The sequence below is a fragment of the Acanthopagrus latus genome, chromosome 21, assembly GCF_904848185.1.
Source record: "Acanthopagrus latus isolate v.2019 chromosome 21, fAcaLat1.1, whole genome shotgun sequence".
In the NCBI taxonomy this organism is placed as follows: domain Eukaryota; kingdom Metazoa; phylum Chordata; class Actinopteri; order Spariformes; family Sparidae; genus Acanthopagrus; species Acanthopagrus latus.
The window spans coordinates 1,939,853-1,954,596 of record NC_051059.1 but is presented as its reverse complement, the minus strand read 5'-3'; the positions used below and the strand labels follow the sequence as shown (position 1 = coordinate 1,954,596).

Sequence of the window (14,744 nt, the reverse complement as noted above, 5' to 3'; positions counted from 1 at the left end):
AATTGAACCAGAAAAGGTGACCATGCTGTCAGGGCTCCTACACTGAGGAATGAGCAACCTGTGGAGATCAGGGCAGCAGGGACAGTTTCCTTTTTAATATTTGTACAAATGTGCTTTGCAGTGATCTTTCATCTTTTGATATTTGATCCTGTATTGCCAAGTGTCTAAGTTATATAACACAGAATAACGTTTACTATAGATAATGCAGGCAAAAAGATGCATTCTGCGAGCCAGTTGCAGGTCAGTGTCCCACTGGCTCTAGATGAGTGTATTATCATCTGACAACAACTGCTGTAATATGACAGACTAATTAGCACTTATTATTTTGTGGCAGAAAATACAGTAGATTTCATTTCTTCCAGGAAATGTTGTCACTGGCATCAAACAGTCCATGTGTCTGTGTCTGCTCACTGGTGCTCACCATTTATCCTGTCTCAAGTACACACTGTAATTTTCTGTTTTTCCAGCAGTATAACAGAAGAGGATTGGGGCCACTTCTGACTATTTTTCAGAACTCTGAAGTCAAAGTCTGTATTCTGTTTTTTTTTCCCCCCAGAGCTCAGATTTGAATCAGAATAATGTCTTTTTTTCTCCAGAAAAGTCAGAATTCTAAAAGAGATGTGTCAGAACTCATTTTACAGCAGCCCTAGTTGGACTGAACAGTTCATCTAGGTCTCAGTTTTTCCAAATGTTTTTTTCACAGTGGCCCTTCCATCATTTTCAGCACAGATGCCATCTGGATCCAGCTTCGATCAAAAATGTAACATTAGCCAGTGTAAGATGTGTACTCAGGTTTTACTGTTCTTTCCAAGAGGAAGCATCACATTTTTCAAGACAATGAGAAAAGCACAAAGCAATCAGAGAAATTGGCTATAAAAAGAACATTTCGGCAACGTTTTATACATATAACATGAAGAAAAAGCAATGTGATGCTACAGTGGCTTATCAAACAGAAATGTGTGTCATTCAGTGTCAAACAGCATGCCATTATACTGCAGTGCAGTCAAAGGAATACAAAGGCAATACAATCAAATGTCAGGATGTAAGCCATAGTTTTGTATGTGGTTAACAAACATTCTTTTGCAGAAACATCATTCTACTTCATGAATATCGAAGACAGCTCAGGTTCAAAAGTACCGAGTTCAGGAAAATCCTGAATCAAGAGTCCTTTCAGCCCATCGTGCTGCAGCCACGCCCGTTTGGAAGAAGCTGGCCTCACCTGCCAGATAAGGCTCAGCCCGGATTCACTAAGCCTTATCAAATCAATATCATTAACTATGGCGAGTCTCTCTAACCAAAATACTATCTTACATGGAAATAAGAATGAATTTCTCAGGATCTCTGGAAATTCGTAACATGCTGCAAATAGAGGGTGATGAGCTCACGTCCAAACACAAATGCGTTTTGCTCGTTACTTGCCGAGTCTGAATGCAGAGGAAAACTGCTAGCCTAGCCTCCATCTTCACTTTGTCCCCAGGCAGTTTTGTCCACATGACCTTTCTTATTTCCTTTTTGTGAACAGCCTGTGAGGACTGAAGAGGCTCTGCTGCAGATCAGTGGCCAGATCCTCTTAGCGATACCACGTTCACTGTTATTATGTCATTAACTTTCATTAATATTATTTTCCCATGGAAGAGGATTAGGGCAACAGTGAAATTCTTAGAATAAAGAAAAGAAATCCAGTGGTTCTAATCTACTACTAAAAGAACAGAATTATGATTTTTTTTTTCCCCTCAGAATTCTTGCTTTTATTTCTGAGGAAAGAATCTCAGAAATCTGAAAAAAATCACCAACAATGAAAAAAAAACGTCAACCCTCAGTTGTTTTTACAGTGGTCCTAATCCTCATCTGCTTTTTCAGCGTGTCTTTAGGTAAAATAACAATAATAATAATAATAATCAAGATAACAGATTTTCGGAGTTCATTTACAGAATATTTTTTACAAATAGTTATTTTGCTGTTGCTTATTTTAAGTTGTATTTCCTTGAGGTGTTCCCAGTTACTAACTTCTTCTTGTTTGTGGTATGTCCAGTCCATCTGGCCTTAACTTCCACTTGATTGACTGAAACACCAAATGTCCCATTGCTCATTTTGCTAAAAAAGGGGGATATCTTTACTATTAACAAAGCTTATCTCTTGGAAAAAAAAAAAAAGTGAGCTAATGACATGCAGTGAATACATGAGAAGGCTTTGGAGTTGTTGGAGGGTGTATCGGTTTGCTTGTGAAGGAGCTGGGCTGGAGGCTTTCCTCTGCTTCCAATCTTTGTGCTAAGCTAGGCTAAACTCATTTCCCACCTGTCCCTGTGCTGGATGCAACTGCACTAAACTTAATCTTATCTGACTCAGGGTCACATGGCACATGAGAAGATTTCAAAAATGTTGCAATGTTTTCTTTTACACAAATGTTGTCTCATTATCATGTACAGGCATTGCTAACAAAGGCAGCATCAATAAAACCAAAACAACCAAAAAAAACCAAAAAAAAACAGTGAGCCGAGTTCTTGTGGACAGACAGAACTCAGTTCATTGTTCAAACACCAAACTAAAGCCTGAAGTCTTTTGGCAAAAGAATAATGCAGTCAGTAATAGTTGCAACAATCAATATTCAAAGGTCATAAAGAGACACTGTCAGATATGTAGATGCAAAAAATAAATAAATAAATAATAAGTGTGATGTTTCTTTAACCCCCAGACCTTAATCCACATGATGCTGACAAACTCATGGCTACATCTTCACAGACGAGCAAGCAAGTGTGAAAGGAACACACACGCACACGCGCACACACACACGCACGCACACACACAATGCCTTCAGTCTTAAGGGCTGAAGTTAAAATAAATAATATAAATAAGGCAAAACATGAGATTAATATAAAATAAACTGGTATGTGTAAGCATTGTTACAGCTGTGGAGGATTATTGGGATTAATGGATTAATGATCATTACCATTAATGACATAATCTTATGATATACCAGTACATTGCACAAAGGCAAACAGATATGAATCTATAAAAATAAATGCAAAGTAAGATCTTTAATGAAAAAATATATGACTTAAATAAGAATAAATAAATAAGTTAAACTGATATCAAATTGAGAATGATATAACGACATAGGAAAATAAAAGCTGATGAACACACTCACTCCTGTATCTTCACAGCACCATCCTCTGCACCTTCTGAAGGTTGTCATCCTGTCACTCTGTCTATTGCAAATAAGGTGAAAATAAACTGCTCCACACGTCCACTCGGCTCTGCAAGGCAGCACTGTGCCCTGTGCTTTAATACCCACGCTGTAATGCCATGTCCATTGTCCATAAAGTTTTTTGAATAAACCGCTCACATTCTACATCCTCGAGGTTCCACAGGTCATCATCACCACCAGCAGACCGCACAACTACTCCCTATGCTTAGAAAACTAAATACATCCTAACGTCATGAGTCCGTGTTGTTGAGAGAGGCTCAGATGAACCACTCCTTCTTGCTCTCGTCGATGGTTTCGGTGAAGGCAGGGTCATTGACAATGATTGCTGCGTCAGCGCAGTCTGCCGACTCTGCTCCCTTGGCCTCGTTGGTGTGGTAAGATCCTTTATGACGGAACATGTGGCGGATAACAAACACCATGATGCAGAGGACAGTGAAGATCACCATGGAGATAATGCCTGGAAACGAAGCAGACGAGCACTTTTTTTATAACAACAGACTGGAGAGTTTGTCGTCTGATAGAGTTGCAGAGTGCCCAGTAATGTAACTCAGTGTTGCAGGTTCTCAGTCATCCAGGTCGTGGTAAAACTGCTGCATCGTAGGTTACTGGACTTGTTTGAGTTTCTTGAAGACATTTCACCTCTCATCAAAGAGGCTTCCTCAGTTCTAACTAACTAGAGGGGAGTTGCAGGCTTTTAAAGTCAGTGTGGGAGCGTTCGACTCTGTAAGGACACTCCCACACAGACTTTAAAAGAGATCCTCCTTGTCCGATAAGCATCCACATTTCTAACACTCCATATCTCCAGCCGGCTGACGTAGGCTTTCTACCATATGGCCTAATTCCAAAACCCTCCACACCCCTACCACTCAGGATCTTGACACACCAGCCTGACCGTTAGCCAATGTTGGGGTTGATGGTAGATGTCTAGTTTTTGTGGTGTGTCCTGCACCTTTTGCCCTTGTTGGGGGCTTTTTTGCTGTGTTAGCATGTAGAATCTGTGGCAGTGTCCATGATTGGCTGTTCAGGTGAGTGAATCAGTGCACAGAGGATAGACCGCCAGCGCATTCTCCTCTGCCTTGCCTCTATTTACATTTGTTCTTTGTTTATTTCTGAGTCTATGCTCCTTTGTGACTGTGAACACTACACAGTCTGTCTATTTTGTGAAACTGTCGTTATTGCGTGGAGTGTCTGGTATTTGTGGGTTTAACAGGTTAAAGCACCGTTTCCAGCTGCATTTGGTTGAAAGTTAAATGACATTTACCTCCAATTATGGCAGAGTTGCGATCCACTCCATCCTCGCTGGTCTTGTCCTCATTGAAGGGGAAAACTGCTCCAGCTGTGGACAAAGCAAACCGTTATTATTATTACATTATCTGTTTGAATTCTTACATGATTACATGTCTTTATGTTCCTTCAAACTGTTATCTATCAGTCTCTCTACCTGCTTCTAGGTACCAGGGGTCACTAGCTGAGGCCATGGGGGAGATGGTCAAGGGGGAGGCTCCACAGTTGGAGGGCACCAGGATCCCATGGGTGCTGACAGGTGAAGCCAGGCTGGAGCGCAGTGCAGCTTTCAATGGCGCCACGCTGTTAAACTGAACTCTTGACAAACAGCCCACGAAGCCTGGCGTGTTGTAGCGCTCGATCAGAATGGGGTCAATCTGTCCTGTTTCTGTAAGAAACACACAACGACAATTTTTTTTAATCTACTCTAACAAGTCAGCACAAAGCTGTCTGGTGGTAACACAAGTCAAAGTCTTTCAGGACCCAGAACAACCACGAGAAAACCTCATTTCACAGGGATCCAGACCAACTTTTTATAATGGTTGAAGTGATGGACCTAGCTTTAGAACCTGAACATCATTTAGATGCACTAGCACAAAATAAAGATGCACCCAATAACACGTTTCAATTTAATTTCTTAAGACATAGTGTAAGTTATTATAACTAGGAATATAGACGTAGATAAATGTTTTAAAAAACTCAAATTAATCAACATAACATATTATGGGGTATTATGAAACCATTTAAGGTGTACTTTGAGGCAGAAGTGTTAGTGAGAAGAGAAAGATCTTCATTGGCTGATTTTTTTCTGCCATCTTTTTAATCTGACCTGTAGAATTTCAGGTGCACCAGTGGAACCAATGAATGTGTTTAGCTGCACTTGACAGATTTTGGGTCGTATGTGACCAAAGAATCTCCACTGAACCTTTCATGGAAATGGTGGATATATTGGCTAAGTGAGTAGACAAGTAAGTAGTATAATAGTCTGGTGCCACAGCAGAACAGCATATAAAGTTATGAGTACTGGGCAGACAAAGGAGCAAAATAGAAATGGGAAAAAGGAATGTACTCGGATCACTTACCAAAGACCTTTCCAAGAAAGATACTTTTGACCAGGTTGAGCTGGGTGTCAGAGGCCTCAGGTAGGGTGTATGTAGACACGGGGTAGTGGTCCAGCTGGAGAATATGGACAGAGGAAAGCAACGATGACATGTTGAACTGAAACTGACCTTGAATCTGCTCTGTTACCATCGTCCCCAAGAACTGTTCATTTTACTCAGCAAAACTTTATCTTAAAGAGTATGACTATTGGCTTCTTTTTAAAAGAGCGATAAGAAATGTTGCATAACTCCACCTAAAAATCCCTGTTTGCTGTTAGTCAGGAAACATTATACGGTATATTCTAAGTGCTATATCAAAGACAACTGGACTTTTTGCATAGTCGATTCCATTAGGACACTCCCACACAGGGTTTAAAGCCTGCAGCTCCCATCCAGTCAGAACTGAAGAAGCCTCTCGGATGAGAAGAACTTCTCAAGAAACAGAAACTATCCAGTTGATTACAATATAGCACTTAGAATACAGCATGAATTACCATGACCTGGCTGGCTGAGAACTTTAATCAAAAATATACAGAATACATCTAGTTAATCAGTGAGATTTAGACATGCTGTTAAGTATATTTTAGACAAGCTGCTTCCCCCTTATGCAAAGCTAAGCTAACCCAGCCCTGTTGTAGATCAGTTACAGACACACAGACTAATATCCACCTGAACAACTCCCTCTCAGAAAACAGCAAGTAAGCCCATTTTCTTAAATATAACTTTAATTCAGTCGGTCACCTCTTTTCTCCTTACTGGCACCATGCAGTATTTGTTACATGGTCAGGTTCTACTGCAGTGGCAGCGAGCACTAACCTGTAGTCGTATCTCCCTTAAGTTTCTAGTTATGTTGACAGAGTGTGGCTGTCCATTGGCCATGTTACGATGGTCAACATCTATGGTGTAAGGTTCTGTTAGCCCCCCAAGACTGTAGCGGATCTGGAGTGTGCCTGGACACACACACACACATACACACACACACACACACACACACACACACACACACACACACACACACACACACGTAGAGACATCAAATTTGTTTTAACACAGGATGATAATGCAACAGCAGTTCATAAATTATAGTATATCCTTTTATATACAATGATTTCTGGTGACTGGTAACTGGTCAGGTATGATGTTGATGAGCCTACCGTTGTGCCTGAGCACCACAGCTAAGTAGTCCTGAGTCCTGGAGCTGATGTAGACCAGGATGCTGGGAGCACTGGAGGTGCTGAAGCTGAACACCAGCTCCTCCTGAGTAAGATTGGCCTCACTGGGAACACCAACATTTGATAGACTCTCCTCCCGCAACGCAATAGCTCCCGCGTCTGGTGGGAAGTCATAGCGCACAAGGGTTCCTGTCTCAAAGTAGCCGCCAACATCTAACACACACATACAGGAACAGCAGCAGACAAAGAACAGGTGATTAAAAAGTATAGACAAGTTGATAAAACTTTCTTGCAGCATCGAATCTAATATAAGTTCTAATTTAACATCCATCCATCTATAAATCCATCAGCTATGCTGTTTTATCCTCCGGAGAGTTGATCAAACACTGGACAAGAGGCGAGGTACACCCTGAAGGATCGGAATCAGAAATTCCTTTATTAGTCACGCGAACAGGGAAATTTGTGCCAGTAACTCATCAGGCTGACACGTAGAGACAGACAAGCTCTTACACTCATATTGATAATAAGCACACATTTACCATCTGTGCAGAAGGGTCCATCGTACGCGGTGAGGGAGCAGTCACAGGAGTATCCATTGTACTGCTCCACACATGTCCCTCCATTCCTGCAGTGCATCCCGTAACTGTTGCAATGGCCCTGGCAGCCTGGATTCACCCCTGCAGTCACCTTTGCCCTCTCCTCCAGGTCAATGGTCACACCGTTTATCTTCAGAGCCCGCATGCAGCCCAGGAAACCCCTCTGACCACTCGAGGCTCCTGGTAATTAAGATACAAAGCAGAGCAGATGTTCAGACAGAGCAGATATTGTTGATTTTAAACGCACAATACATAACTTCTGCTGCTAGGTGTCCCTCCATCAAAAAAAAAAAAAAACAGTAAATATTTGCAGCCCCTGCAGCTGCTCAGAGCCGGCCAGCTCTGGAGGAGAGAGTTTGGTGCAGAACCAGTGTTTCTGAATACATGAGATATATGTGTTCATGTGTCTTACCAATATATAGATCACTGTAGTACTCCAGTTTTGTGTGTCCCTGTGGGGGGCTGTGCCGGACCTCCCTGTACTGCCCATTAAGCTGCAGCACTGCCTCCTTGATGTTCTTCTCAGCTTCCACGCGATGCCATTGGTCATCATTCAGAGGCACCGGTGAGCGAACGCTGAGCTCCACCCGCTCGCTGCCCACATCAAAAGAGAAGAAGACCACGGAGCCTCCTGGCAGTGCGAGGATACAAATCCAACACTAGTCACACTTTCAAACATCAGACTATGATTTTTTCACTAAAGGTGTTTGAGGTTGTTTGATACATACTAGATGTTCATCTTGTTTCTTGTGTCTGGACAACATATTAATCTTAAATTCAGTGTACACACAGACACACCTCTGAGTTCAATGTGAAGGAAGTCTGTGGTTCCCAGGTTCTCCAGAAAGACCCCATGAGTGGAGGAAGTCTTGAAGTAGAAGGAGATGTCGGTGCTGGCTTCTTCTCTGAAGGAGGGGAAGTGGAGGTATGAGGCCGGACTGCTGAAGGACGCTGCATTCCAGTAGTTCCCTTCAGAAAACAACAGCAGCGCATGGAGCAAATACTGATGTTTCATATCTGGTGATACGAAATATCTCTGGTGAGAGATTAATGTTTTTTGTGTCTAAGAGAGACAGAAAGACACTCACGGTCCCCCTGGCATCTGAGTGGTCCGACTGTCAGTTTGGCCTCAGATCCAGCTCTGCCTGTATCCCCGACTACAACCTGACTAACTGGCAAATGGTCTTTATACACCAACAGGCCTGCGTCCTCCCTCCTGTACACACACACACACAAACACACACAGCTTGATTTCTGAGTCAATGTTTCCTTTTTTACAGCCTGGTTAGACTTGGGCATGCAGCAACACCAGTGCCTGGGCCAACAAGTGGTCAAAAGTATGATTCTGCTTTGGTTTCACCTATTAAAGCAGAAGACAATTGGAGCAAAGATGAAACGCAGAACTCAGGGAGTAAAATGAAGACAACATGGCCACGGCATTTTTGTAGAGTAGTGGGTGAAAAAGAAGAAATAGAGGAAGAAGCAGAATGAGAAGAGCAGGAAGATGTCAGAAGACAGCGAGGATAAAAAAAGTGAAAAAAAAAAAAGCGGTCGACTCACCAGGAACGCAGGTCAGCGTCACAGTTGCAGTAGTATTTGGGGTCGGTGCAGTTGTGTTCGATTCCACAGGAACACTTCTGTATCCCTGGTCCTGAGCCCCCCCAGTAAGAATGCCTCTCATTGGCTCTTCCTACCCACCAGGTGAACGGCGAGCCATCTAGGAGTCAAACCAGCAGCATAGTCAGTTTAATTTCACTTCATCAGATCACAACATGCCTTTACTGGAAAATATCCTGCTCACATTAATGGCTTTGAACACGTCATCTTCTACGTGTCAAATCCTGTGCTACTCTGTAGGTCGTGTTTTCCTCTTCCGCAACACCTCAACAATTCATTTAATGCATCATTTGTATTCATATATAAGCAAGGTGTTTTGTAGTGACGTAGAGCTCACCTGGAGTGTTGAGAAGACGAGACATGCGGCAGGCGTAGGCGACATACTGTTCACAGTACTCTGCACTGCTGGTGACCAACAACACCTGGACACATACAGGAGGGACAAAGAGGCAGGGTTCCTTTATCACAGAGCAAATGTTTCATTCTCATGAATGTTTTCTGTAGTTGATTACAATACACCCTGTAAATGTTTTACTTATTATATTTGATGATGATGATGATGATGATGATGATGATGATTTATTGTCATTAATTTAATGACAAACTGTCTCTGGCAACATGGGGAGAAGTTTACCATTGTGCACTTGCAAACACTATTCACACTGTAATGATAGTTGTTGGTTGGTTAAAAATCAGCAACGTTCCCTTTAAATTCACTTTAATTCACTTCAGATGGTGGTCGTATCCATTACTATCAGCACCAGTGCAATACACACACAGAAGATCTGAACTGTCAAAGTGTGTGTATGTGTGTGTTGACTGTGTACCTGTTCATCAGTCACATTGTAGGTAATCTGCAGCACTGCCTTCCCCTCCTGCTCTGCACTGGTGACTGATGTTTGAGGAGACAGGTTGTTCTTCAGTGTGGTCCAAACCTTTTCCTCTGAAAGACCAAGACAGTACAACATACAGTGTCACTGAGATTCACGACACCTTCTTCAGCAAAGATCCATCTACTACTAAGCAATACATTCGTAGATGCATAATAACTAGTATAATGTGTAGAATGACAGATTTATAGAGCTACTCTAAGATACAAAAACGTGACTGACTGATTCACAAACACATGGGAACAAGCATCATCATTACAAAAGAATGTTAATACTGATAATAGTGATATCAATTAGAACTTGAGTTTTTGCAACAAACTGCAGTGAGCACTGACTAAAGCTATTGCTGGAGACTGAGTTTTTGCTGTCATGCCCAGAATCGCATGAGAAAATTAGCAGGACTAACCCTCCAACCCTCTCACATTGAATCTCACCTGTCATGTCACAGCTGACTCTGAAGGGGGCGATAGGTCCACTGCCATCAGGGTCAATCCAGTAGCTCCCTGAGCTCTTCCCCTGGTGCTTATACTCCTCACAGGACTGCTGATACATTGCTATGGAGGAGACACGACACACAGCTCAGCAGACACAAAACACAGTGTTTGTGTGTGGTTAGCGTCTATGCACAGGCCAGACATGAATATTTGAGGAGAGGTAAAGAGAGGTAAAATCCTGATTGGGAGTAATGTTTTTTGGTTGACTTTGAACACTGCTTAGAGCCAAAGTGTACAGAGCAGATGACATGAGTTTAAGTTCAGGCTGCTGGCTTGTTAATACTTGTCTAGTCCATGTTTTATATGATGCAAGTTGTGATGTTGTATGACTGCTACCATGGCCATGTCTCTGTTATAGATCTTGATCTCAATGTGACTTCCTGGTAAAAAAAAAAAAAAAAGAAGAGAAAAAGGGGATATAAAATAAAATAAAAATTCAATTTACGGGTATGGCAGGTAGCTCCAGTGTATCCAGTGCCATTACAGTTGCAGCTGAATGTATCCCAGGTCTGAGAGCAGCGACCGCTGTGCTCACAAGGGTTAGGCACACACCTAATGGACAGTGGAAGAAAAAAGATTTGAGCACAGTGACAACCCTACATTTTCCTTGTGCTTTCTCATCTCTTATGACAATCACCTGTCTATAATGGCACACATGTCCAGGCTGACATTCTCAAAGCTTCCAATGAGGCCCTGCTCCACTGCTCTGAGGTCAGCTGGATGGTCATCTACGTGGATCATCTGCATGCAGCCCTGAAAGGAACGCTGAGGTGACCCTGTGTTAGTGTTCAGGAAGTAGCCTGGAGAAAAATGGAGGAGGTCAGAGGTCAGTTTTTCAACCACTGCGGAAATAATGACCCAAAAAAGCAGTCTCTTTAAAACATCAGTCCAAATTGAGTTATCACCTCCAAAGTAGTAGGTTCCCCCAGTCTGGATGTAGATGGGGATGGTGGTTCTGACTGTGGATGCTTCATCTCCATCCACTGTCAACATAGCATAGTACTCCAATGCAGTCAGATGGACACTGTGCCACAGGCCATCATTAAGGCCTGAACCTGTGAGGAAAAACATCAACCGGGTCAAATTAACAACAGCAATTACAACAATAATTGAGGAAAGCGGGAGGATGACAAGTTGAGTTGAGTTGAGCTCACCTGATGAGATGTCGATACGCAACTTCTTCGTGTCATGTCTCATGAGGAAGGTTACTTTGCCCTCCGTCAGTCCCAGCTCCACCCAGCTGTCAGCCAGCGGCGTATACATCAGCAGGCCATTAGGGTTCCAGGTCCTGAAAGACAGACTGACCGCTAGAGTGTCGCTGTAAGTCTGACCTGGCAGCCGCAGGAAGGACGTGGAGTTGAAGAAGACGGAGACTGAGCTGGACTCAGCACACGAGAATGTCAGGTTTCGCTAAAGTGAGAGAGAGAGAGAGAGAGAGAGGGGGGGGGGGGGGAATAAATATGAGATTTTAACCATGGACTGATGAATAAGCAAGCACATGTCAGCACTTGGCCATTATATACCATGTACCCCACAAGACTTTGGCAATTATTTTTGCTATGTGCCTCTTTGAGTTTCGGAGGGATAGTGGTGTAGAAAGTTTACAATACACCCTAGCTTGTTTGCGCCATCAGCACTTTATTAACCAAGATTTAATAAATCAATTCCCTGAAATCAGGCTGGGTGGATGTTTTCAACAATGGATCAAATGACTATGTGTAATGTACCAGGTGATGTACCTCCATGCAGTGGTTTAGACTTTTCTCAACTCATTGTTTTGGTTGGTCCAGCTATCAAACTCTGCTACCATCAACTGGACGTCGTTTCTTATAAAGATTGCGGAGCACCGTGCACTACCACAGAGAGGCAGAGACGAGCTGGTGAACACAGTGTCACATGTAGAGCGGCTGTGAGCAGTGACAGAGACAGATTTTCCTCAGTAGTTCATGGAAACCAAACCAGAACTAATCATGGAGGAACCACTTTCTTGCCTAGAAATACTTCTCTATGTGATGTTCTTTGAACCACACAAGAAAGACTAGCTGCTCTATCATGGCCTGTGTATTATTATTATTATCATCATGTCACGGGACTTTGCAGATCTTTGTAGTACAAATGCAGTTTCAAACAGGGCATAGCAAGTAGATGCAGCATCTGGCAGGGTGGCAGCACAGCTGAGAGCCAAGACCTCAAATCAGTGCTACAGTACATTCCTTTCAGTTTCATGTCAGTAAGATCTGTTGTGGTCTAATGCTGGACAACCTATATTAGTCCGTACCTGCCGTCATCATCCCACAGGCACTACTCTTACAATACATTCTGTAAAAGTCAACAAGGAAAAACTTGACAGAAAAACGCAACATGAGCAATCATGCAAAGATTAAATTCAGAGTTGGTTTGTCCTGGTCTGAAGACAAGATCCAGCTCTGCCTTCAAATACTTTTGGGTGTCAATATATACAATAATGATAATAATATATTAGTATAAAAACAACAGAGCACTATGGTGATTTAGCACTTTTATACATTAGGGAGTCAAATTTTAAACCAGGAAAGTCATAAACAAAGCAGCAGAGGCAGAGATTTTCCGACTTTACTCCCTCGTTACCCTTCATCCCACCTGTCCAATATTGCATTGATTACATTGTCAGTAGAACATCCCTGCCTTGTAAATGCCTATTTCTTCCTAAATCCATGTCCCCAGTTCTCAATGCATCCCTGTCGCTGGCCTCCAGCTCAGACCACCAGCCACATCAATGGTCTCCAGGCCAGTTCAACCTTCCACATTGGCCTCCAGCCCAAACTCTGGCCAGTTCCCTAATTATAATATTATAAAGTCTCATAAAGTATGTGTGCATAGGCATGCCATTCCATGATAAAATGTTTCTAATCTGTAATCTTATTGGCTTTATCGCTGAAACACGAATGACCCATGACCAAAATACATTCATCAGCAGCAGACTGGGGAGTGCAAGGTTTTAAATAATTAAGAGGAGCAGACTCTGAGATGGCCACTGTCCACGGCATCTTTCAACCATACAGCCAGATCACTGGACCGCCCCAGGGAGAGAGGCGAGACAGCCAGAATATGAGCCGTGCTAATCCAACTTGGATTTAAGGCTGCTCATGGCTGATGCCTGGTCGCAGGTTTATCAAGTTGCCTTCATCTTTACAGAGACCTGTCTCCGCCTCGATTCTAAATCAAGCTGTTGGACTTGACGAGCTGTGTTCTGAGCCAACGGAGCACTGGACTCCTTTACCCTGTTTACAAAAACTTACGCTAGGCGCTCAAACACAGTCAGAGTATTTGGACAGTGTTTCCAAGTTGTCAAACTTTTAGTGAAAGGTTCAGTTCAAATATATAAGTGTACATGTATATAAAACACAGAATTTATTGTTTTTATTTAAATTATATTGTACCCTTTTCTAAATGTCTTTGTTTAAAGTCTTGCTTGGCATGTAGCACAAAGAAACTATACTTTCATTTGGTGTGCAATGCTGTGTTGTGTAATACCAAATAAATGACCTTGATACCTCAAAATATTAACTAATATTCAACTTTAAAGTCTAGGTAGACAGATAAAAACAATGTAAGTCAGGTGTAACACAACATTTACACACACAGAGCCCGAGAGTGTTGGCTTACAAAGCTGGAGGTGTCCACTTTCTTCCTGCGGACCAGGTTAGTGATGTTGTCTCCATTGTAGGTGATTCCCTCCATGCAGCCCACAAAGTTCTCTCTGCCCCCTGAGCTCGGCTTCACTGATACAGGCAGCCCTCCAAAACTGATCTGAAGACACAGCACAGTGGACAACATGGACTTAATAACATTAATCTTTTTTACTGTACTACTGTGACCATAGCTATGGTCATGGAGCATGATGAATGGATGATGTCTTGGGCAAAAACACTGAATGGAATAATGTTTTATGATGGTTTGTTACTGCTTGCCCAACAAACCTCATCAGATTAATACCATTAGTGTGTGTTGATTGTTCACATCATCAGTGTGTGCTCAAAGGGGAGATGTGGGAGATGATGAAAGTGACTGACAGCATGACCCATGGGGAGAATTTACCTCATAGTCCAGGTCTAAGTGGTCAAACTCTCCGTTGGTCCTGAACTGCTGAGTGTGGTGGTCCAAAGTAAAGTTGACATTCCTACGGTAACGCTCTATAACAACTGAGTGCCAGTGGTCATCATCCAGTAAGCTTCCGCTGGTCACAGAGGTGTGACCCTGAATTGAACCATACTGGTTACTGCCTGTAGAGAAGCAAGCAAATCACACCAACAGGAAGAGGCTGTAAATTCATCGTGTTGCTACAGCAGATAATACAGTCATCAGATTTCGTATAGAATAGAATAGCCTGCCTCAGGAGACTTTTAC

The 14,744-nt window shown here is 42.6% G+C and overlaps 1 protein-coding gene across 6 annotated transcripts in view; it reads right to left on the bottom strand.

Annotated features, from left to right (window-relative positions):
* Positions 1-776: 776 nt before the first annotated feature.
* The window catches only part of cntnap2b (contactin associated protein 2b), a 46,509-nt gene continuing 32,541 nt past the window's right edge, over positions 777-14,744 (bottom strand). For all 6 annotated transcript variants that reach the window (XM_037085027.1, XM_037085030.1, XM_037085029.1 and 3 more), the window contains 20 exons: positions 14,436-14,620; positions 14,004-14,147; positions 11,513-11,768; positions 11,264-11,413; positions 10,996-11,158; positions 10,804-10,910; positions 10,299-10,418; positions 9,802-9,917; positions 9,312-9,396; positions 8,918-9,074; positions 8,446-8,573; positions 8,156-8,326; positions 7,770-7,988; positions 7,301-7,537; positions 6,744-6,974; positions 6,406-6,539; positions 5,572-5,665; positions 4,647-4,877; positions 4,467-4,541; positions 777-3,662 (listed from right to left, as the gene is read on the bottom strand). In XM_037085027.1, the coding sequence (XP_036940922.1) occupies positions 3,463-3,662; positions 4,467-4,541; positions 4,647-4,877; positions 5,572-5,665; positions 6,406-6,539; positions 6,744-6,974; positions 7,301-7,537; positions 7,770-7,988; positions 8,156-8,326; positions 8,446-8,573; positions 8,918-9,074; positions 9,312-9,396; positions 9,802-9,917; positions 10,299-10,418; positions 10,804-10,910; positions 10,996-11,158; positions 11,264-11,413; positions 11,513-11,768; positions 14,004-14,147; positions 14,436-14,620 (3,203 nt within the window). In that variant the 3' untranslated portion in view covers positions 777-3,462. The remainder of the gene's footprint in view (positions 3,663-4,466; positions 4,542-4,646; positions 4,878-5,571; positions 5,666-6,405; positions 6,540-6,743; positions 6,975-7,300; positions 7,538-7,769; positions 7,989-8,155; positions 8,327-8,445; positions 8,574-8,917; positions 9,075-9,311; positions 9,397-9,801; positions 9,918-10,298; positions 10,419-10,803; positions 10,911-10,995; positions 11,159-11,263; positions 11,414-11,512; positions 11,769-14,003; positions 14,148-14,435; positions 14,621-14,744) is intronic.